This window comes from Buteo buteo, chromosome 26 (genome assembly GCF_964188355.1).
Source record: "Buteo buteo chromosome 26, bButBut1.hap1.1, whole genome shotgun sequence".
NCBI lineage: Eukaryota > Metazoa > Chordata > Aves > Accipitriformes > Accipitridae > Buteo > Buteo buteo.
In genome coordinates this window covers 3,674,662-3,698,417 of record NC_134196.1, presented here as the reverse complement: position 1 = coordinate 3,698,417, position 23,756 = coordinate 3,674,662, and the positions used below count along the sequence as shown (strand labels likewise).

General features: G+C 43.8%; 1 protein-coding gene across 1 annotated transcript in view; it reads left to right on the top strand.

Annotated features, from left to right (window-relative positions):
• Positions 1-23,061, top strand: part of ELK3 (ETS transcription factor ELK3) — a 39,116-nt gene extending 16,055 nt beyond the window's left edge. Inside the window, exons 2-5 of the mRNA XM_075057860.1 lie at positions 1,355-1,563; positions 11,482-12,276; positions 17,587-17,709; positions 21,439-23,061. Of these exons, the coding sequence (XP_074913961.1) occupies positions 1,357-1,563; positions 11,482-12,276; positions 17,587-17,709; positions 21,439-21,537 (1,224 nt within the window). The 5' untranslated portion in view covers positions 1,355-1,356 and the 3' untranslated portion in view covers positions 21,538-23,061. The remainder of the gene's footprint in view (positions 1-1,354; positions 1,564-11,481; positions 12,277-17,586; positions 17,710-21,438) is intronic.
• Positions 23,062-23,756: the final 695 nt, after the last annotated feature.

Here is a 23,756-nt window from a genome sequence, read left to right as displayed (position 1 = left end):
CCAAGGGAGACGTCAGGCAGTAAGCCTGGCATGTTCTGGCCATGCAATAATCTATTAGGACACAAACAGTAATATATGAGGAGGCAAAATGAGCAAGGAAGTGAAAAATCATGAGCTCGTTTAGATAAAGACAAAAATATCCACTGTATATCCATGTACAAAGATAAGTCAGGTAATAATTAGCCCCATTAGCAGCATAGTCCGTTAACCCAGTACTACCGGCATCTTTAAATCTGCCTTAGTTAGACGTAACATGTCCAAATTAAGTATCAGAAGAGGCCGAGAAAAAATGGTTTGATATAGTGTTGACGTGCTAAGGCTGGCAATGTTGTTGAAAGCAGGAGAAAATCTCATTTTGTAGTTCTGTAGTTTAAAAGGTCAGTTTTAGCTACATCTTCATTACAATAATAAATTGTCTTCAGCGGTAATGTTCCCAAGTTTTAAGCTGTGTATGTGCCTGTGCTGAGTTGGAATATAGTCATTCTTAAGTTTATCCCTCTGTTGCAGTCCCTGAAAAAGTTTATTCTGGGGAGGGCTCAGGCAGTTAGAGAAAAAAATGTTCAGCCAACCTTAAAAGTGAGACTTAGGCACCGTTAAAAATATTCCTAGTTCTCAGTCATGCATATGATAATGAAAGGAAAGATCCCTGTTAGAGAAAGGTTCAGGGTAAACATCACTTACTTTACTGTGCTTAACTGTACTGAACTTTCAGCATTTCTGCAAGATAGATAATATCTTTTGAGCTATTTGACTTGACAAACAGAAGCAGCAAGAGCCATTTCAGGCCCTGGAAGAAACAAAATGCGTAAAGGCTGTATGACACAGGGAAGGGAGAGTGTGGTGGGAGGGTGAAAGAATGTGGTTTCTCGTCCTCTAACCAAAGGCAACGACTCTGGTCTTCCCTTTTCCTCCCCTTCTTCACAGTGACATATCCGAACAACTTCAATATACTTCTCATGACAGTAAACAGCAGGTTTTTGGCTCATTTCAGTGGATGGTTACATCAAGTCCTTTTTTTGCCCCCTGTATGTTCCTTTGAAGGGTGGTTGCATACATTGAATTGAAGACAGCAACTGGAGATGACCCTGTACCATGTGAACTATGCGGGCAATGCTTTTCTAAATACTCACTCTATTTTGTGTGTCCCTTCAGAAAATAGCAGTGGAAAAAGTACTGAAACGGGAATGCAAGACCTGTAGGTCTTGTGGATGTTTGGTTGTAAACGATATAGTTGCTTCCTTTGCTCAGTTACGTAGGATGACTCCTACACAGAGCTTATTGCTGAAATGAGCATTGGGTGGAACACCTGCTCCCAAATGTTTTTCACACTGTTGCTCTCCTTTGTCCCTTGTAGGTATGGAGAGTGCAATCACACTGTGGCAGTTCCTTTTGCAGTTGCTGCTAGACCAGAAACATGAGCACCTGATTTGCTGGACGTCTAATGATGGCGAATTCAAGCTACTCAAGGCAGAAGAAGTGGCTAAGCTGTGGGGACTCAGAAAAAACAAAACTAATATGAATTATGACAAGCTGAGCCGCGCGCTCAGATACTATTATGACAAGGTAAATTTTGTTATTCTCGTGCAGACTAAGAAAATAGAAACACTACCATTTAATATTTCACCTCTATGTGGAAGCTATTCAAAAGTTCCTCTAACTAGTTTTTACAACAGACAACAGTACTTGAAGGCAATCACAGTGGAGGTAAGAGGGCAGCTGAAAGATGCAAAGGAAAACACTGCACATCCCATTTCCTGAGGAGGGGAGGTTTTGACCTAGGTTTACACTTACTGATGCTTTCATGTGTTTATGCGTTTGGCTACCCAATATTTTCTGTAGCTTTTGACAACAATAAAATAACTGTTGATAACGGAGAACTGTTTGATTATTACAGCCTGCATAGGATCATCTGGAATGCAGGGAGGTGGTAGAAAGCAGTGATTCTGCGATGCAGCAGGCAGAGTGGCAGCTTTACCAGCAGGTATCACCCGTGTCAGAACAAGGAAAAGACAAACAAAGAACCCAACAGCATAGAGGGTGGGGTTGAGTTTCTACTGGGAAAGTCCACTGAGTTTTCGTGGGACGCATAGATCCTGTTGGCCAGTGTTTTACCTAGTCTTGCCTGAGCTTTCTGGTAAATCTTTTCTACAATTGTATTGGGTCCTAATTTATTAGCTGGAAATACACTGCTGAAATGCTTCTACAGTTACGACAGTGCAGTATTACCTCACAAGGATCTCACTGTAACTATTCCTTTATCTAATGCTCAGTGTTTGTAAGAGTTTGGAAATTTTCCACTATGTCATTTTAGGACAAAATCTGCATTATCTTCAACAATAGTCTAGATTATATGTTGCTATCATTTGATTACCAGCAATATATATGAGAGAGCACTAATGTGATGCCTTACTGGATGAAAGTGCAGAATAAGAGCAGCAAACAGAGGCAGAAGCGGCTGGGCAGATGGTGGGTGTCAGAGCAGAGGTATGTTTGGGTCTATTTGTCAAGGTAGTAGTGTCATGCTGAGCTCATCTCAGGTGAAGACTGTATTTGCTGTAGAATGTTAAATTTACTCCCACTTGGGAACTTACCTTCTGGGTATCTCAAGTCAAAATAGTGGAACATGTGCTTAGGCAGGGGATTCTTCATCCAATTTTTCTGCCTTTGCGAGACCTACTGAATTTTGCCCCTCCTTCACAGATACATTTATTGAGGTTTGATAGAACTAATAACACCCAAGGAGTCAGCACAATTTAGGCAGCAACCTTACAACTGGCAAGCTGTGGTTATTTGCACACTCTCAGAAGCTGGTTACAGGCATATAGTGTAGGCGTACACTTAGGGCAGAACTGTTGGCTGTTGAAAGCTCCACTTTCAACCTCTTCATTTAAAACTGTAATCTGAAATAATAACATATTGAACATAGTAATCTGGAATTATTTAGATCACTTAATTTGCTTCTGATTTTCAGACATTGTGAGCATGCCCACAATCTAGAAGAGGCCACTAGAGGTTACTGGAAGCTAACGCCTCTGAAAAGAAAATTTCTGCTATATAGTGGGAGTTCATAAGATCACTGTCACTCTTGTGAAACCATCCTTCACTTTGACATTTAGTCCTTAGTTTTATTCTTCAGCATGAAGCAAGGTGGCAACAGTACAGCAGAGAATGCAAAAATGAGAACAGGGAATAACCAGGATATGTATTAGATTGCTGTAATAGAAGGATATTTGAAGGGAATCTCTCAGATGTATCAAGATACTGAAAGGAAAAAATTGTAGAACACAAATATGGAGATGCTAAAATATCTTGCATATTCACCTTTCTCAATTTCAGACTCCAGCAAATTCAAGGAATTTCCAAATTGTTTCTCCAGCCTTTTTTGGATGAACATTATATTGTTTTCACCAATTAATATTAAATCTTTTCAGGATTACTTCCCCTTAAATAGATTTTTTTTTTATAATATGTCTAGATTCATATGTTTTACTATTTCCTATATTTTTGAAGATTAAATATTAAAAAGAAGGACTGTTAGAGATTGTGGATATTAAAAAGGAAAACTTCATAGCCATGCTTACTGGTCTGTTGTCATACTGATTTTCAGAAAAGGCAGTGAGATGAGATTACACAGTGAGTAACACCAGTGTTCAGCACAGTTATGGCATGCTTGCTGCCTGCACAAGGCAGAGGAAACTAGATATTGTTGCTGAACTGAGCTCAGAGTACTGTTGTCATGTATTATTTGTAGTGCACTAATTCTTGAAGGGCACAGTGGGGCTGGGCACTATGCAGCTGGTCTAACACAGCAATCAAAAAACAGGCTGACTGCAAATTAACTGTGCGCAATTTGATGATCACTTTTCATTACTTACATTGGAATTTGGACGGACTCCTTCTTCTCCTGTAAGAGTTTTTTAGAGCTGTGAGTTCTGCAATGAAATGTTTTTAGTATTTTGTCCACTAGAAGTCAGATTTTTCCACTTAACGTGTTTCAAAGGTGGCCTGACTGAGAAGGCACAAAAGGATTCAGAGAGGACAGTGCAGCGGCTGTTCCGAGCAGTTGGTGTGATGAATTCCCCTTCACTAAGTGCTAAAAAGGCTTCTGCTCAGCATGGGGAAGCTCGCTTCATTATATGACTCCAGCCCCTCTGATTATAAACTTGACTAGCATCAGTGGACACAGAGTGCCTGCTGGTGAATGAACAGCATATGCAGGCAGAGCCCAAATACACACAGTTAGTGACTGAACAGGCATTGCTTAAAAACAAGGGATGAGGTATTTGTACCGCTTTTCCTTTGAGACGTCTCTGATCTCTTCAAATCAATGGAATATAGTGGCTCCTCACTTGAGGCTCCTTTTCTTCTTTTATCCCTTAACCTTTTTTTTTTACCCTTGTACTGTTTTCAGTTGCCGCCCCCCCCCCCCCCCCCCCGAACACCCACACCTTTGTCATCTGTTTCGTCTCTGCTCACGCAGCATCTGCCAGAGGAGTGGCTCTACAGTTTCTTCGCCAGGGCTCTGGCTGAGGTGACTGCTTGCTGTTCTTACAGCTGCTTTCTTGGACTCTGTGCTCTCTTCTGTCTGCAAATTTTATCTAGGTGTGGCACAAGGATTTTGGCCATTTTTCCAGGAGTTCTGCAGCCCAATGGAGGTCGTAGCTCCTAGATGGAAAGAAGGATGAGTTCTTTCTTCCCCATGTATTGTGATCAGGGTTTGAACCCCAAACCAAAACCACGGCTATTGCTATTTAAAGGGCTGGTGAAGTGTAAGAGCCTCTCTCGGACTTTTGCACTCCTCTCCTCTGGACCATTCACCAATTTGTGGGATAAACCAAGAGCAGTCTTGACCCTGAGGTGGCCTTAAGGAGCCTTCTGAGATCCTTGTCCCCTCCCTTGCTGTTGGCAGTGAGGGATGTGTTGGCAGCTGGATGTGCTGGGATGCACACCGAGGAAATGGGATAAACATTCTGCTGCAGGCTGGGGAGCAGCAGCAGGAAAGGCAAGAGGCAGAACTCTGGGCTAGACTTTGTTTGGGTTGTGGAATTATCAACAGGGACTTCCCTACCTACAACCCAAATGATCTGGCAGCATGTGAGTTTGAGGCAAAGGGCAGTGATTCTTTAGAAATGATGGTGGCACATGGGATGGGCCTTCCTTTTTTGGGCTGCCCTCTGCTGCTACTGCATACAGCTGATACTAGCTGAGCTACTGCTTCATGGTTTGTCTTTGAAATTATTCACCGTGGAGAAATAAAAACTGATCACTGGATAAATGGAGGTTTATGAGCTCTGCCATTTTGCTTGGGGGGAACGCTGGCTTGTTAAAATTCATCATCTGATTCATCTGAACTTAAAAGTAAATTAATTCCAGTACTGGAGAAAATAACACAATTAGGACAAGTTCCTTAGCCTGGCTTTGAAAGCAAGCATGATGTGCTGTTGAAGCTGATGGCTAGATTTATGTTAAATTCACATATAAAGCACCCCAGGAAACGTAGAGTGTGGCATGTCCTGATTGTAATTTGCTACCATGATTCTGGTTGCTAAAGGTTTGTAGATAATCTGAATACTTTCCATTTTCTGTTTCATTTGTTACCTGAATTCCCCTCCCCCCTTTTTTATTTAATGCATTTCCCCTGTTGCCTCAACAGAGCAGCAGAACAGATGACAGATAGCGCTGAGGAAAGGCATCCTCCACTCTCTCTACCTGCAGCTTGAGCAGCATGTCCATCATGTCACACACTTCTGCTGGTCAGAAATCTCTTGTAATGCTTTCAGGCAAGGAAACCGTTCACGTCTGTTCCCACGCAGAGCACTTTAGCTTGATGTGTAGAACTGAGATATCTTTATAAGTAGGATTAGTAGGTTTCTTTTTGTTGAAGTTGCGCAGTTACTTTGTTTTTCTGATAGCTGTAATGACAGATACCTTTTGGAAGTCTCTAGAGGTTTCAGGACTACTAAAGGTCCCTGTAAATACTTAAAGATGACACCACAAAAGGGAAGCTAGTGAGTTTTCCCCATGAGGTTTTTTTTGAGGGAAGGAGGGCAAATCCAGGAAATTACATGCAGATACCGACATTAATAGGATGTAACAGTTGTGGAAGTCAAGCCCTCAGAAGTTAGGAAATGCAAGAGTCACAGTTCCCTGGGTAACCTTAATGTTTGCATGAGTTATGCTGCATCTTTAATTACACAGTCACATGCTGTTGCGATGAGCAGCTATTCAATATTTTTGCATCCTCTCTGAACAGTATGTGGCCCCAGGCTTTACTCAGTGAGTGCTATTCAATTTGTCTTCTAAAGACAGAATAAATCATTTTAGTTTCAGTTAGTGGCTGCCCGCTTGTTTAGATGGGTTGGCAGTATGATGTATAGTATACAAATAATACGGGCTTCTTTGTGCTTGTTGCAGTGCAGGGGACAGAGCTTCTCAGGTGCTCTGAGGATTCAGAGGTGCCCATGGCATTCCCTCCCCTCCCATAACAGGTCAGACCCGGTAGCCTGGTTACTAGTTCCTATTTTTAGTGCCAAAGTGTGGGTGGCAGCATGGAAGAATTGTTTTGGGAAGAGGGTCCCTTGCTTGGTCTGCTTACAGAACTTCAGGATATAAAGTGATAATGGAAACTTATTATTTTACTTTTGGGAAGGTCTTCTCTTGAGTTACCTCAGGGGAAGTAGAATATTACAATGAAACAATAGCGGTATGATGGTGCTAGAGTACCAGCTATACGTTTTGTAGTGGTACAGATAAGAGGTCTTATAAGGAAATACTTGAAGGAGCATTAGAGAATTGGAAGGAGATTCTTTCAAGAGTGATGTGTGGAAGTCAAGAAAGTGCTTGTCTGAAATGGCATAAAAGTGGTTATTGAGTGCTGTTCTTATGGAAAGATGTGAGTAAAGAATTTGATATGCAGTAAGAGGTGATGGGTAGAGGAGAAAACCCAAGAACCCCCCCCAAAAGAAGTGACAAATAGTTCATGTTTGATGTGAGAGGAAAGGGACGCCCAGTAAACTGCAGCAGAGAGAGCAGAGAAGCTGGCTAAAGGTGCCAGCCAGAGGAATGGCCTTTGCCTTCCAGATGGAGGTGGGTGAGGAGAGACTGAAATCTGGCTAAATGAGAGCCTTGTGCTTCCAAAGGTCAGTACGGGTGCATGATCTAGTAGCACCTGTGCCTCCATCAAAAATTTCACAAAATCTAGCTTCTACGCACAGTATAATAAGCATAAGCGCATAAAGTATGATGTTAACAGAATCTGCCTGCCTGCGCACGCTGATGTGGGCACACGCCCTGTTTTTTGGAGCAAACCATGCAGCCACAGGTACCTCCTGCCAGCTTACGTACTTCAGGCACTGGGGGGTGAGCAGCCCTCTCTCTGGGTAGGGTTCCCAATAGCTGGAGGCAGCCCAGCTCCCCCCTTGTAGAGTCCTCTGAGGAATTCATAGCCTAAGTGTCCCTACACGTGTTGCATCCCTTGGTACTCTTGGAGCCAGGGAATTTGCAGCACATCCAAATGGGAGTTAAGTGCAGCAGCTACAGCTCTGGTCCTTCTTCCTATTTCCCAAACAGGGATGTTTAGTACCCACAGACAAGTTCATCCTGTTCTGCCATAAGTTTTGAGATCTCATGCACCCCGATTATAGGTCACTGCCTGGGAGGAGGAAAAAAGTCTCGATCTGGTCATCCTGCCCCTGAGGCCCCTCATGAGTCTGAATTTCAACTAGGAACTGGGTCCCATTTCCCAGCTCAGTCTCCTGAGTGGCTCCTGCAGCCAGCAAACTTGCTAGCTAACAGGTTTGAGCCAAGCCACTAAAATCCTTGTGTCACACTGGTAGTATAGTTACACCTTTGCTCTAAATGGCTCAAACAGGGAGTAAGAGTCAGAGCTGATGAAAATAAAGCACAAACACATGATAGAAGAAATGAAGTCTGAGTTGCACCAATGCACAGGAAAACTTCTGGGAGGAAAAAAAAAATGGAAGGAAACCCAGAGGTCATGCGCTGTTGAGATGGGCAAACAGCTCTTGTGTAATTCACGAGGGCTTCCAAAAGAAGTAGTGCCTATGCGTAGTTGACACAAAAAACCCCCAACCACATTATAGTCTGGTTTAAGCTGCAGGGGGAACCAGGCCACTGAGCCTTTGGCATCTAGCTCAGCCAGCTGGTCTGTGGAGCAGGACAGGGGAAGAGACCCATCACTCCAGCTGGTGATTCAGAGCATTTGGGTAACGCTGGTTTTGGAGATGCTCGTAGAGTGTCTGAAGTGATGGGGTGTGAATAAGCCTGAGCTCCCTAACATGGCTGATGTGCTAGAGCAGACGTCGGGCAGTGCCGTACCTGGTTTGTATCAGCAACTTTCAAAGCACTTTGCAATGGGGGCTGGTGACGTTTGCTGTAGTCGCTGTTTTACAGACTGGGGACAGAGGAGGGAAAGTGTGAAGTGTAAAATGTTCAAGTGAGGAACAGTCAAGAAGCCAACAGAAAAGGGGCATTCCCAACACCCTGCCCTCTTTCTAAATGTCAAAGTGTTGTCTCTTGATAAGATTTTTTTTTTTTTTTAAGCTGTTTGAGTGAAGCCCCTGCTCCTGGCGGGGTTGCCCAGTTCTCCTCCCCAGCAGCTGCACTGGCCCAGCAGCCGCCTTCCCCAGCAGCACAGCCCCGGAGCTTCCTGCAGCCTGGCTGGCAGCTGCTAGCACTGATAGCAAGCCTGCTTATGAGGGAATTTACCTAGAAAATTCAAACAACAAAATAAAAGGGCTAAATGTGCACGTGTAGTTACTGTCCTGCTACCGAGCAAGTGGTCTAATCTCCCTGCAAATGCAGTCCTTAATATAAGGAAGCCTTCTTTGCCCTTTCAAACTGAGGGTGGAAAACCCCCACTTGTCATGATGCCTGTCACTGTCTTCTGTGGTTTGAACCATCGTCCACAGCTCAGAATAATTCTGACAGGTCACCGAGGTGATGGTAAAAGTAAGCTGCTTTTTACCTGCACTTCAAATAATTGTCAAAAAAATTTAGAAAAGTCAGTGGCATTTCAGAGGCACTTAATTAATTTGCGTCCTTATTTTCTCTTACATGCTGATGGAGATTTCCTCAGGCTCCACATTTAAGAGAAGCCTGCGAAGTGCTTGAGGGATCTGCATTTAAGTCCTTTTCATCTCCAGCCATCGTTAAGTGGGCCTTTGCTGCAGGCTTACGGAGTCAGAGGAGCCGCACTGAGAGACCTTCTTAAAATATAACTATATTTAATAACGACAGAGGAAGTATAAACTCACCAGCCTGTTCAGTTGCTTTTTATAGCAATGTTCCCCTGTTTTAAGCCTGCACCAGTGTAAAAGTGCCACTCATATATATGTAATCTTTTTCTGCTGGGAGTCACATTTTCCAAGTGGGATCTCAGTTGCTAGTGATTGATGTAACAGTAACTCAAAGCTGCCAGGAGCTGAGGGGAGGTATTATTTTAAATTAAAAAATAGATTTTAAAAAAAGAAAACAAAATCCAGTTGGGGTGTTCCTTTTAATGAGTAGTTTGGAGGTTTTGCCTTTTTAAAGAAGAATGTAATATTGAGAGTGCAGAAAAAGTACGTCCATCCAACATTTCACCTAATTAGCACAAAAAAAAAAAAATCTAGACCAAGCCCAAAGCCATGGGAATTAAAGCTCATGCAGACTGAGATCCTCTGGGCTAACTGGATGTCCTGAACTTTTGGAGGGCAAAAACAGGCATTGCAGGATCCGCCAGGTGGGTAGACATGTGTATAGTTCGGCATAGAAGAGAGCAGCTTTGTGCCTTTGGTCTGAGCTTGCTGAATTTAATTCTTCTTGCTACAGATCCCTGTTACCAACTTGGGGAAACAACTTTCTCCATTTGTGCCACAGCTCCTGACCTGTGAAGCAAAGCTACATCCCAGGGCTCTCTGTAAGATTAATTTTGTATTCAAGAAGGTGCCTGAATGAAATGCCAGGACATTCAGATAGATGAATTACAGAGTGCACTAGCTCAGCTGAAAGACAGAAGAGGTTCTGATACCCAAGGGCAGACTCTTCTTTCCCAAAATGAGCCTTGCTTTTGTGACAAAAAAAGGTGTAGTGCAGGCACTGCAAGCACCCAGCACTAGGTACTGTCCATATATAAATAGGGATGATGCTTGTATTCCTTTTTCTTTCTTTTTTTTTTTTTTCATTTTCAATCAATTTAACAAATGTTTCCTCTACTGGTCTTGGAATCTGTGGTAGAATGAAAAACAAATTAGATCTTTAGGAATACTGTAAATATTTACATTCCCATATCCACAGCAAAGCAAATGTCTGTTTGCAGAGGATCAGCTGGAGGTGCAGCAGACTTGTGCTGCGCTAAAGGGAAACTTCTTGGAAAGGGTTTTTCAGAGGTGACTTAAACTCTCCACTGGGGGCTTCAAGAAGAGAGAAATCACTATGGAAATCTCAGGAAATACTGCTTCTTGTCTTCCACAGCACTTGGCTTAGGGTGGTCAATGTTCCAGTCCTTTTTCTAGGCCAGGCCAGTACCTGGTGCCATAAAGTGCCTCTGCAGAGGAGCTCACGCTGTGTCCCTGGGGATGCCGCGCATTGTGTTGGAGCAGGCAGTGTACCCGGGGTTGGAGGAGGAGAGCTAGGACTGGAAACAGGACCCTCATGAAACATTCCGATTTCAAAGGGAATCAGTTCTTTCCATAAAGGGGACACTTTTGTTATGGCAAATAGGAAGAAAAAAATAAATAGTTCTACAAACCTTTAAGAGGTTTGGGATTTTTTAAAATAATTAATTTCAGTAGCCAGTTTAGACTGATGAAAACCTTCTGCCTGCACCAGCAAGCGTCCTGAGGCGAACACAAACCCCGAGATAGCACAGGGGCCACAGCAGGACACAAGTACTTTTCCAGCCCATCCAAGCGATTGCATTTGTCACAGACGTAGTTCGTGACTGTTGAAAGAAGGACAGTCAAAGTGTTCCATCCTTCTGGATGTGGTCGGGAAGAGAGCGTAAATGACTGGAGGTGGGGGGTGAGGTGGTTTTGTCCCTTGCAGACATTCCAAGAGTATTTCATACCCAGAGTAGTTGGTGTCAGTTTTGGGAGGCATAAATGAAGGAGTTTGCCTTTGTTGTGAATTGGAAATGGTGGCACAGCTCGAGTCTGCAAGGCGGTGGAATTGTTTTTACTGGAAAGAACATATTCCCAAGCTACCTCAGAGGAAGCGGGAGGAAAACAGTCCACCAGTAGGTCTTTATCACCTAGTAATGATGATTTTGCTAGGCACCATGAGCAGCAGGGGGTGGTCTCCCTGGCTGAGCAGAGTTCCCGGAATGAAGCAGGGGTGAGCAGCGGTGGGAACCCCACTGAAATCACCTGCTCAGCTTGAGGAGCGAGCAGTGCCCCCCTGCCCTTGTGAACCCCCTTATGTTTGCTGTACTCAGTGCCTCTGAAACACTGATCTTTCTAGCATCTGCTTTTGTATTTGCAGAACATCATCAAGAAAGTGATCGGACAAAAATTTGTGTACAAGTTTGTCTCCTTTCCTGAGATTTTAAAAATGGATCCACATGCTGTGGAAATCAGCAGAGAGAGCCTTTTGCTGCAGGACAGCGACTGTAAGATGCCTTCCGAGAGCAGGGATCAGCACAAGCACAGCTTGTCAGCACTGAAAAGCACAAGCCGTAATGAATATATCCACTCTGGCCTGTACTCCTCTTTCACTATCAACTCTCTGCAGAACCAGCCAGACCCTTACAAGCCAATCAAAACAGAAAAACTGGAGGAGAAGTCAGAAGGAAACACACCAGTCGAAGAAGTTCGGACTGTTATAAGATTTGTGACAAACAAAACAGACAAACAAGTTATGAGGCCCATCGTGTCGTTGCCTTCCACTTCTGAAACAGCAGCTGCCTCTGCTTTTCTCAGCTCTTCAGTATCAGCTAAAATATCTTCCTTAATGCTACCCAACAGCGCCAGCATTTCATCTCCATCATCATCTTCCTCCAGGTCGCCGTCTCTGTCTCCCACCTCACCCCTCCCTGCAGAACACAGGAGCCTCTTCCTTGAGTCCAGCTGTCACGACTCAGATTCCCTTGAGCCTCTGAACCTCTCCTCAGGCTCCAAGGCAAAATCTCCATCTCTTCCCCCAAAGGCTAAAAAACCCAAAGGCTTGGAAATCTCCGCCCCACCCATGGTTCTCTCCAGCACCGACATCGGTTCCATCGCCCTCAACAGCCCCGCGCTTCCTTCGGGATCCCTGACTCCAGCTTTCTTCACTGCACAGGTGAGACCTGCCTGTCTCCTGTACTCTTGCTTTAGCCAGGTATTCCCTCCGTGTGGCCAAGAGTGTTAGCTCTATATGCTATTATCCGATGGGAAAAACATATGGGGAAGAGGGAAACATAGCAGAGGTCTGAACAAAGGGTGGAAAGCAGGTTCCTCCTGGGGTTCCTTACATGAGTGTGGGAAAAGCCATCACAGCTCACAGACTGCCTGGAAGGATAACGAGATGGGCAGCCGTTAGTTAACATGAACGAATGGCTTATCAGTTCAAACCAACTTCCAGGTCTACAAAACAAGCAGGAAAGAGCCAACAAGAAAAACACAGGGTTTTGTAGGTCACGACCTGAGCATGTGCATGGTGGGATGTTAGATTTCTCTACTAGATGTATCCATTCAAACAGTGCGACCTTTTAATTAGTTTTTGAATATGGAGCAAATTAAGTGGTTTCTAAGACAAGACTCTTAAGCCAGTTTCGATTTCCAAAGTCTTACAGATCCACAGAGTATTTGCCAGAGCTTCCTTTCAGTACAGACCTACTGAATAACCACTAGGTTATTCTGTTCTTTTTAATCACTTATTTGTGGTAACGTCAATGGCGAGTTCTCGTTTTCAAGCAAGTCTATGAAAAAAATCTAGCAGTTCAGAGGAGAAGAGGAAAATCACGTAGATAATGACCAGGTGTGTTCATTAGTGAGTTTTGTCTTATGCTATCACTGCAAAATTAGACAAAAGAATCCAAGAGCAAAATTATCCCAATGGGGAACAGCCCCTAACACCCCCCCCCCTCCCCGAAATAAAAGTTGATGCAAATACTGGCATTGAATGAAACCAACTGAACGGTAAATACATAAATAGAAAGGTGTGCATTACAAGCTTTCATTTACTAAGGGCTGTCTAGGGGTCCCATTGTATCCAGAATCCCCTTCCCTCTTCCCTGTCGGAAGAGGTTTTGCATGGATGATGCCTGCAGTGCGGCAAAGCCTGCCAGAGGTGAGAGCACCAGCAAGTCCTCTCGGCCAGCACAGCACTTGCTCTTACTGAGCTTTTCAGCCGGCACAAATTTGTGCAAAGCCACTGCAGTTCAGACACACCTGTAAGTCACCGAGATGTGAAGTTGTGTCGCAAAGAAAGATTTTGTGGGCTGTTATCTGTCATTTTTGACATCGTAAAGCCTTTAAGTGAAGTTATGTTTGGCAGGAAGAACAGAAGTGTGGCAAACCAAAATTGAGGTGCATTGACAGACTCTTACAACCTCTAACTGTGGTATAACCACAGTAAGTATTTGGCTCATAAGGAGCAAATCTGACAAATAAATCATATCAGATGCCAACCAGACACAATGACAACATGAGTTATTACAAGCTCGCTTTAATCTACTGCTGCCCCCAAACTCAGTATGAACAGAGATTTCTTTTCTCATTTTGTAATTATTTCTTTGAACATTTAATTTCCTCATTCATTTATAAACTGGTGTACTTAGTGCCCCTGAAAGACGTAGAAGGGAATTAGGTGGATGATTGTGGCCCTCCTTTAGCAGGATGGCTAGCTAAGGCTGTGATGATTGTTGTCCAACTTAATGCGATTACAAATCTTTTTATACAGGTTATTCTATCACAGAAGAGGCAGATGGCACCCATGTAGGGTCCATTTGTTTAAACTTTTGGCTATACAGCAACATAGCTTTTTTCCTCTCTTTTAGCCTTCTATTTCTAGCGTGAGTAAGAAGCACCCTGCATCCTAAATACTTGACCTAGTGAATATAAAATAAAAACTATATAACAGCTGTGTTCAGATAACTGTAATACCACAATGCAAAATAACTGAAGCCATAATTGTAGGCTGGAAATCTGCAGGTCATCCCATTGTCCTAGAAAGAGCGTGCATCACGTCTCAAACGATCTCTGATTTATCAGATCCCAGTGGTAGACAGGATGTCAGACACTAGTTCTTGCTCCAGGAGTGATGTAGGTTGGGAGAAGGTCCTGCTGCCTGAAAGGGTATTTCAGATGGCTTTCCACTGTACGTGCTGGTCATGAGAAATAGCCTTGGGTGGAGACCTGTGAAAGGGCATGTAATATGCCCAACCAATTTCAGAAGAGAAAAATGGGTTTGAAGATGACAGTGCATACAGTACCATACTTTGGTAGAGAAATGTCAGCTTTCCATTCAGTTAGCTTCGAAGAGAGATATTTAGATTTTGTTCAGTACTTGCTTTTTTTACAGATTACTTATGCCTGTTATTTTTGTTGGCTCTCCCTTGGCTAATGTGGATATATAATTTTGACTCACTCTTTTTCTTCAGGCCTCTATTTTAGCATTTGTAACATTTACAACATGCTGTTTCCTTACGGACAAAGTAGTGTGCCTGCAGCCAGCATGTGCGTGGTCTGTATTGTATCCACATACACCATTCAGGCTCCAGCACGTGCCTAATGACCTGGGAAGTAATGTATGTGTGACAGCACTTGTCCGTTATCTGACAGCTAGAAGTGATAAGAAAGATTGTACTTAGATGCATTCTTTGTCAGAGAAATCAGGAGCCATGAACATCATTGCTTAAGATAATCCTAACTGTGCAATGCATTATTTCTATTTAAACTGTTCCTGTGCTTAGATTACAATGCCGTTTTTTAAGTAGGAACTTCCCACTGGGTTCCACATCTGATACCAGATGTATAGCTGCGTGAGGGCAGAAAATGAAGTGACACATCAATTTCCGCATGTAATTTAAGGATAGCCTGTGCTGTGGTGGTGTTTACACTCACGTTTCCTCTAGTGGTTTTGACGCTTGGCTGATGGCGATACTGAGAACAAGCCTGGGAGGCCCTGTGCTCTTTTTGCATTAAATATTAACAGGTTTGGAGGCTTGCTTGGGCTGGCTCTTGGCTCTGGCAGAACTTGCAGACATTAGTGCTCTGATCATCAGAGGACACGAGCTTTTGCTTAGCGCTGTTGTTGGGCATGTTAACATGCTTCCAGAGATGAATGGAGGACAGCTCAGTTTCAAACCTCCTCTCTCTCTGAAGACTTGCTCTGGCTGTATCTAGGTAGGAATAAACACCTCCAAGTTTTCTTCATTATTTTCAAAAGATCCTCTCAAGAACTGCATTTTCAGTTCTGGATATCTGCAGCTCCTTAGAGAAAAAAATAAAGAACCGAGGCGTAGCTCATTGGAAGTCTTAGTACAGTTGGCACAATACTGTGTCCTTAGTCAAATGTTGTCGTGTCTTGCTGCTTACATCTTTGGTTTTAAGGTTAGTAGGCTCTTCTGTAAGTAAATCTCTGAGAATTTATCCTGACCTAATTTGTTGTGTTCTTTGTCAGTCTTGTAAATCCCCATCCATAGCCGCCTGCCCGTGGAGCATCAGCTTGCAAGGCGGCACAGGAAGGGAGTTCTCACTGGTACTGCTGTTTTCCTGCCCCATGAAAGCATCGTGGTATCTTGACAAGAGCTGTGACTTGACAAGATCAAGACAGAATTTTTCTCCTTGCCAGGCCTCCACCCACTCTTTGCCCCTTTTGTTGTCACCCGAATATATCCAAACCCTGACCTCATTGGTACTCCTATGACCCTCATACCTGCTGTTTCAATGCATCAACACCTTTTGCTTTCCCAGCAATATCACATGTTTATTACTCCTTGGGACGTAACTGTGGTTTCTTCCACGGGGTTTGGTGTTTCTGATCCACCACCTTCAGCACAAGGGAGATGGCAGTGTCCTTTCCCTTTGCATTTCTCCGTGAACCCCGCTTCTTTTGAGATTCCTTAGAGAAATCGTCCCCTTCAAGAGCAGCCAAGCTCTTTGTATTAAACAGCCTTTCGGACACCTTGGGACGGACTCACCGGGAGGACTTTAATGTTTGCTACACCTTGTCTCTCCCATCTCTTCTTGCTGGGCTTAAACTAATTGTTTGACCCTGTTGCGAACTCCAGTGCAAGCACGTCAGAGCAGCTCTGTATTCCTGTGCATTTGCACAGAGCCTCAAACACCGCAGCCGATCCCTCAGGCACTGCTTTGCAAATAGTACGTCCGTCACTCGAAAATCCCCATGACCTGTGGTACCTGCCTTCTGAGCCTGCTCGCCGCAGAGTCCTGGCAACGGGGATGCGACAGCCCGTGGCGTAAGCAGTTGTTAAGTGAGACTCCTGGTTGCAATTGCCATATGTGGGAGTTTGTATTTCTGGCCTGGTGGGAAGCTAGCAGGTACCAGCATGCATGACGTGCTGGTTACTAGGGGGAGGAGATAACTCCTTATCTTCTGTCTTCTCTTTACATATTTTAAACTCTGGACAAACTGATGGCCCAGTTCAGCAGAGCACTGAGGCACTTGTCCTACACAGTGAAACGTGTACTTACTTGCTAAGTGTGCACTCAAATTGCATTAAATGCTTTGCTAAATAGCACTAATTTTGATAATTGGCATCAAGATTACTGGTGAGATTAACTCATTATGCCAAATACTTTGTTCAAAACTGTCACATTACTTTCATGTTCTTTTTTTGGAAAGATAAAAGTTATTCTGGATACAGAATAATTAATGTGATTCTTCCTTTGAATGGAGATTTGCATGTGCTTTAACTCTACCTCCACTCCAATTGTGCTTTAGAAGTGCTAAGAGCATTCCCAGCAATCCGAGTGCACCATGGCCCTGGAAGGAGCCACCTCCGAGTTGGGAAAAGCCTTGGATTCTTGGTTCTTGCCACTTTGGTTCTTTTCAAACAATTAGCTGTGCTCTCCGCTGTCCCTCTGGGCACCCAACCCCTACCCCTGCCTCTCGCTGCATCAGCCTGTGTGCTGCCAGTTTCTTGAAACTTCTTCCATTTTGAACAGGCACCATCAGAGGAGTAAACTTCAAAGACCAGCAGTGGCTCTTTTGGCTCCACAGGCAATTGCATTAATGCTTTAAAAGCTGCAGTCAGTTCAAGTAATTGCTGCCCTTCAAAAGGTAGAAAATTATGCTGAAGGAGACCAGGCTGTGTTTGCAGACACTGGGGCATGCATTGTATTTTATACAGTCACATGAGCGTGGTTCAAATAAACAATAACTGTGCTTTTCCTTAAGCAAATTGTGATAGAAATGAAATCAATTTGTGTATGAAGGAATATTAAATGTGCAGGTATCCAGTATTGACAGGATGCAGGGCTGGATGGGCAGTTGCTGCTGGCCAGTATACTCGGCATGCTGTATGTCTGAATTCACGGGAAAAAAGAGCCAGAAGGTGAAGTGTAAAACTTAAGGGATTGTGAGTACTGTATGGAGCTGTAACTCCCAAGGCATGCATCATGGGGTGTTTTTTTTGTCTTGCAGACCCCAAATGGATTATTGCTGACCCCAAGCCCGCTGCTGTCTAGCATTCATTTCTGGAGCAGCCTCAGTCCTGTTGCTCCTCTGAGTCCTGCCAGGCTGCAGGGACCAAACACTCTGTTCCAGGTAGGTCTTTCCAATGCACAGGTTTCATTTCCAAAAGTGTACATGTGGAAGAGACAGCAGGGGAGCATCTGCTGGTCTTTTCAAATAGTTTAAGAAAATACTGGAGTTAACAGGCACTTTCAAAGAGCAGCCTATTTATTTGTACCCTCTTCAAAGCCTTGGCGGCACAGTCCGAACCTACAGGACAGTGTCTACTGCAGCAAGCACACACATATCGTATGAAGGAAACAGAAATAAATGCTGGACTCCAGTAGGAATAGGTAACTGAGCTCTCAGAGCTTCGGGAAGAGAGTACAGACCAGTCAGGGACCAGCCAGGAGAGTGGTGGAACATGGACTCTGGGAAAACCAAGACCAATTTGGGTCTCATGCAGTAAGGTGGGTGTAGGTTTATCCTTCTGTTTTAATGAGCTGCTTCTCACTCAGAAAGACAGGGCATAGTTGTGTTTACAATAAGGGCACTCTGAACCTCAAGGCTCCATTTCCAGTTCTCCTGCAAATTATCCATGTGTCCTCAACCAAGTTACTTCGTACCTCTGAACATGACCTCTCCGTATGTAACAGGAGAAAGGCAGCATTGTCCCCTCTCTCATGGGTACTGGGAGAGTAAAAATCTCAAAGTTTGAGAGAGATGTGGTAAATACAAAAGTTAAGTAAACCACAGTGGCCACAGCATTTGCTCGAGACTTAGGAAGAGGATGGTGGGGATGGAATTAGCAGCTCCGGGTGTAGCTGCTGCAGAACAGCCAATTCAGTAGGTCACAGAAGAAATTATGCTGATTGGCAAGAAGCACAAGAAGCTGATGGTCACCTGAGCAGCTGAAGAATGGAGGGACACCCCTGGAATGAACTCCCCGACTGCTGTGATTGATGGGCCAACACGAACAGAGGAGGGGAACCCTGTGCTAGCCTCTGAACCTTCGCGGGGACTGGACTGCCCGACTCCGCGGCTGGGCTTTCGCTCAAGCGCTCTGCCCAGGTACAGTCCTCACTGGGGCAGTAAGTCCTTCTACCTCTACTGGCACAGCTGAGCATGGAGCCCTGGGGCTCCTTATTTGTGACTCAGCTAAACTCATTTATCCCTATTAGATCTTACTTTTGCACCCGTGGTCAAAAGCAGCCAGACATTTCATTTGAGAGAGAAGGGTCTGCACCATGGCCTGGAATGAGCTTGTACGGACCTACGTTGGCCAGCCCCTGCTGGAACTGGAAGTGAAGAGTGGCCTTGGCTCTCCCTTCTGAGAAACCCAAAGGGCCTTCCTTGTAAACGGTGTTCGAGTCAGGCAGAGGCCACGATGACGAGTCTGTAGAGCACGAAGCTTTACTTTAACAGCAAATAGGAAACAACAACCACAGCTGAAGCCCAGCCAACCCCACCGAGAACTGTTGGTCATCCCGCGTAGGTGTTGGGGCAGGGCTCGCCCTCCACGCAGCTAGTCGGGGAATGGAGGAAGGAGCTGGAGCTGCTTCACAAGTTGCTTTTGCTTTCACCTGGTCATTTGTGCTGGGAATTGAAAGAATGTTTGGTCATTGTTGAAGGAGTCAACAGCCTGCCAGCAGCTAGAGCCCAGGGCAGCTCTGCGGCTGTCTGCCTGCCTCTGCACCCTTGCCTGCTGGTGTGCATGGAGGAGAGATCGGGTTCCCTTATTTTTTTCTTTCAGGTGTGTGCTGCTTTTCACAATAGCACTGTGCTTGGCACTACCTGCAGTGCTTTAGTACCAGTCTTTGAATAGTACGAGGACCAGGACAGGAGCCATCCCGCTAAGCCCAGAACAAGCCTATGGGAAAGCACGGTTCCTCCTTTAACGAACGAGGAGGAGCCTGTTCTGGCAGTGCTGGACACAACTACGTGCATACTCCCTCACAGAGCACGTAGATGCTTATTAACTGGTAAAAAACTCTCCTTCGATGTTTATAAGGTGAAAGCAACTCCCATACACCTACGCCTCTACACCCTTACAGCCTATGTAGAGCATCACTGAAATCTGCAGCCTCCTTCTGCACAATTTACCGTGATATATTGACCTACCTGGAAAGCCTTCCCTTTGAAGCCACACTGCTGTGTAATTAAACTTCTTTTGATGTGTCATCATTAGTTTGAAATTACCACATAACTGGAACAGCAAGAGACTTGCACAGAATTGGTTAATTCAAGAAAATGCAGCCAAACTTAAGGACTACCAGATTAGCTTGAATTAAGTGCCAACTAAATTCAGCGTATTTTCTTTGTTACTCCTGTATAGACAGTAGCACCGAGAGGGCATAGTCAAGTCCCAGATCCCCACTGTATGGAGGCGTGTGAACAAAGAGCATTGTCCCGGCCCCAGAGACAACAGGAAGAAGAAGAAGAAGAGGGCTGGGTTGGGCTGGAAACCAGGGGAAGGATGAAATCGTGACATCAGCATCGTTGGCATCCCGGGCCGTAGTGCCAGCATGCCACCCGCCTCGACAGACACCAGAGATCACACAACCCTCTTTTTGTTAGCTGTAGAAGAAACACATTGTAGTTTACATGTCTCACTTCAGAAACCTAGGCTAGAAAAGCAAGAGCTTGTAATCCAAGTTCTGTGTTTTAATTAGTCTTGGCAGAAGCGACAGCAACAGTTCCTGAGCTTTGGTTTGGTTAAAATAGAGGTATCGGCCAGTCCTGGCCGCAGCAGGAGCGTGGTGCCAGCCCCCCCGCATGCTGCTGAGCCTGCACTGCTCGGAACGATTTTCAGCTGAACGTTGGAAGACGGATATCATGGACTAACATCCTACTGGAAGAGTAATCCTGTTACAAGCAGATTATATGCACGTGTAGAGCTTGATTACACCACAGATGGCTGTTGGAGGACTGATCTGATAAGGGGTAAAAATAAACCAGACACTTGAAGTCAGGAGCTCTGTTATCCAGCTCTGCCTCTCTCACGCCAACAGAAACCCAGCGCCTCGAGGCCAGATCAGTATCTACTGCTGGGATAATTCCCGCCTCATGCTGCAGCAAGTTTATTCCACCTACTTGCCTTGCTTTTTCTCAGGTCAGATGTTAAGAACTAGCCAATACACATCCCTGCAGGCAAGTTATAGGCAGGATGCTGTCATGAACTAGGAATATTCAGCTTATGTATTGAGTAAGTATTTTTTGCACAGTATTTCAGAAGGAGGAGGTTAATACTAAATGACAATGTATTCTGCTTCACATACTGAATGATCCGGCGTAGCTAGTTTATGGGTTCTTAGTCAATACAGAGAGAAACTGTAATTACTCGAGAGTAATTTTCCCCATGTTTTGTATTCATAATTGTACTTTTTCTGCCCTAGAACTACATCTCGACTTTCACTTTTGCAAAGCTCTTTCCTGCTTAGCTTTTATGAAGGGCAGACAAAAAGGATGTATTTTAATTAGCATTTTGTAGACTGAAAAACATTCTGGAAGCAGAATGGACGGCAAAGATTTCTCTACAGCATTCGCTTTCCCAGGGTGATGATAAATGTATTGTTATGTGAACTTTTGTCTAAAATATAGCCAGTAATAGATTTATACATCCCCATACATTTACAAGGTATTCAGGTTTCATCCTCTATTTTACATTCCTAATGGCTGAGGCAGGCACTTGGTATGTATCTTACTGTACAGAAATGACAAGTCTTGGAAACATCTGGAGTCGTTTGCTAATGCTAAATGCATGTGCTTCTGGGCTGAATGCTTTGAGATAAAGAGTAATTTTTACCTTTTGGCCTCTTACAGTTTCCAACTTTGCTAAATGGTCACATACCAGTGCCACTCCCCAGTCTGGACGGAGCCTCTTCTCCAGTACTGCTTTCTCCAAACGCTCAGAAATCCTGATGACGCCTCATCACGCCAAGGACTTATTGGTGGATTTAACACTTCATTCCTATGGGCTAGTTTTTCCTGTGTCATGAGAAGGACATTGTGAAACCCTCTATTACTTTGGTTTGCACTTTTCATTACATGGATAATCTACTTTTATTATGTTAGCATTTTTAAACAGTGTTTATATATAAAAGTATATATAAATCTGTTTTGCATTAAATGAATTATAATTTTTTTTATATCATAGCTCTCAAGTGTTGAACACTTCTGTTGTTGATGAAGTACTTTTCTTAATGGTTTGCAACAATGTATCTAATAAGGATGTGAAGCTTCTTTTTAATCCCTTTTCCTGCATATTATGCATTGTGCTTGTGTAAACTATAACCGGCTGTGCCTTCTTTTGCATAATGTCATGTAAATGATTTATATATTTTCTAGTATTAAGATAAAAAGTTGAAAGAAAAAACTAGTATTGAACAGCCCTATGGTAGTATTTCAGTATTTTCTCCATGGATAGGCCATATGATGCAATGTATTCATGTAACTTTGTATTAAGTGCTTTCAAATTGTATAAAAATAGCCTTATAATTTTTCTTTGCTGAAGTGAAAAACGTAATCAACGTTACAGTCAGGAGATGCATTTAGGAGTAACAAAGCCACATTTACGCCCAAATTCTTCTGTTGACTTGCAACAGGGAAGAACGGGGCTGTGTATAGTTGTGAGATTTCCAGCATTTGAGGATACTTCTGTAGAAAAGGAGACCTTGCTCAGAATTTATTTGGCGTATATTTCTTACGAACTGTCAACAGTACAGCTGGAAAGTGCAGGTAATCTCTGTCCTCCCAGGGAATGAGGATCATTCCCGATAAGAGAATTTCCAGGTGCTTTGTTCAGTCGTGCCAAGTGCCTTCTACTATTTCCCTAGAAAGATTATTCTAGCTACTAAAGCTCAGAAGGTCGCATTTCCCCTTCCCCCAAAGCTGGAAAAGTTACAGGACTGTAAATTAATGCCTGGTGCTTGTGAAGAGGCATACTGTACATGTGGGATGTTTATGTATAAACAGCTGAATTCTGGATTAAAAAACAGCACTGTGTTACTATATACTTGCAACTTGAATTTACTGGGTATGTCCTCTACCTTGAGGTGATGGCTTAGTCATCTAAATGTCAGGTTAGGATTAGGCTAGACTCCCTGGCACCACAGATTCTAATCTTGGCAAGGCCGATGCAAATCTTCAGTTGTCTGAGGCGGCTAAAGTGGGTTGAATGCAGCTTTACCATGTAGGTTTTTCAGATGAGACCTTCAAAACCCAAACCAAAATCAGAATCCTGTTGGCTACAGGTCATTAAAAGCTTCTACTTTCCTTTCTGGCCAAGCGGCTGGCCAAAAGTCTGTTCTTTTTGAAATTTATGCAGTGAGTTGTCTGCTGATTTTTCTGCTTGGATGCATTTCAGTGATGATGTGTGTAGTTAATTGTAAAGTGCTTTTGGATCCTTCAACCTGAAAGGTGCTAAATAAACATTTTATTAATGCAGTTCTGATGTTGAAAAGCCATTTTTGGGGCAGAGGTAGTCTGACAAAAGACAGCAGGAATTTTCCTCAGGCTCCTGAGTTGCACAACCAAAAATGACTCCTCAGTTTCACTCGCAGTAATTAACGGGATAAAAAGCTGCCGTATCTCTGTTGAAGTACCAGTGCTGATAAACAGAGCAATTAGATGCAAGATGTAAGGAAAGAGAATGAAACGTATGGGAAGTCATTCGCTTGATTCAGCGTCTTAAGAGCAACAAGAGATACCAGCCCACGGAGTCAAAACCAGAAGATGGACCTACGCAAAATTTATGAGTGCGGGGAAACTTTATATGAAGTAAAATCAGAATAGGTTGGAAGGCAGCAGGTAACTGCTGGGATGGACTAGCCTCGTGGAGATAAATCACAAGGGCTTGCAGATCAAACATTTCACTTTCAAGGGATTCCTCCCAGGTACATAGAATATTTTTCAGTAACCATGTTACAGAGAGGCAATTATTTGTACTCTAGAGGCAACTCTCGCCTCTTTTTTTTAAAAAAGCATGAATGCCTACTTCAGTAGTCTCGCCTTGTACACTCCAGTATAGCTAATGGGAGAACAAGGCATAGAGATGAAGTGTCTCTCACTAGGAGTTTAAAAAGTCAAGAGAGATACTCAAGAAAATTTGGTCTTCAACTTAATAAGTATTGAATACCACA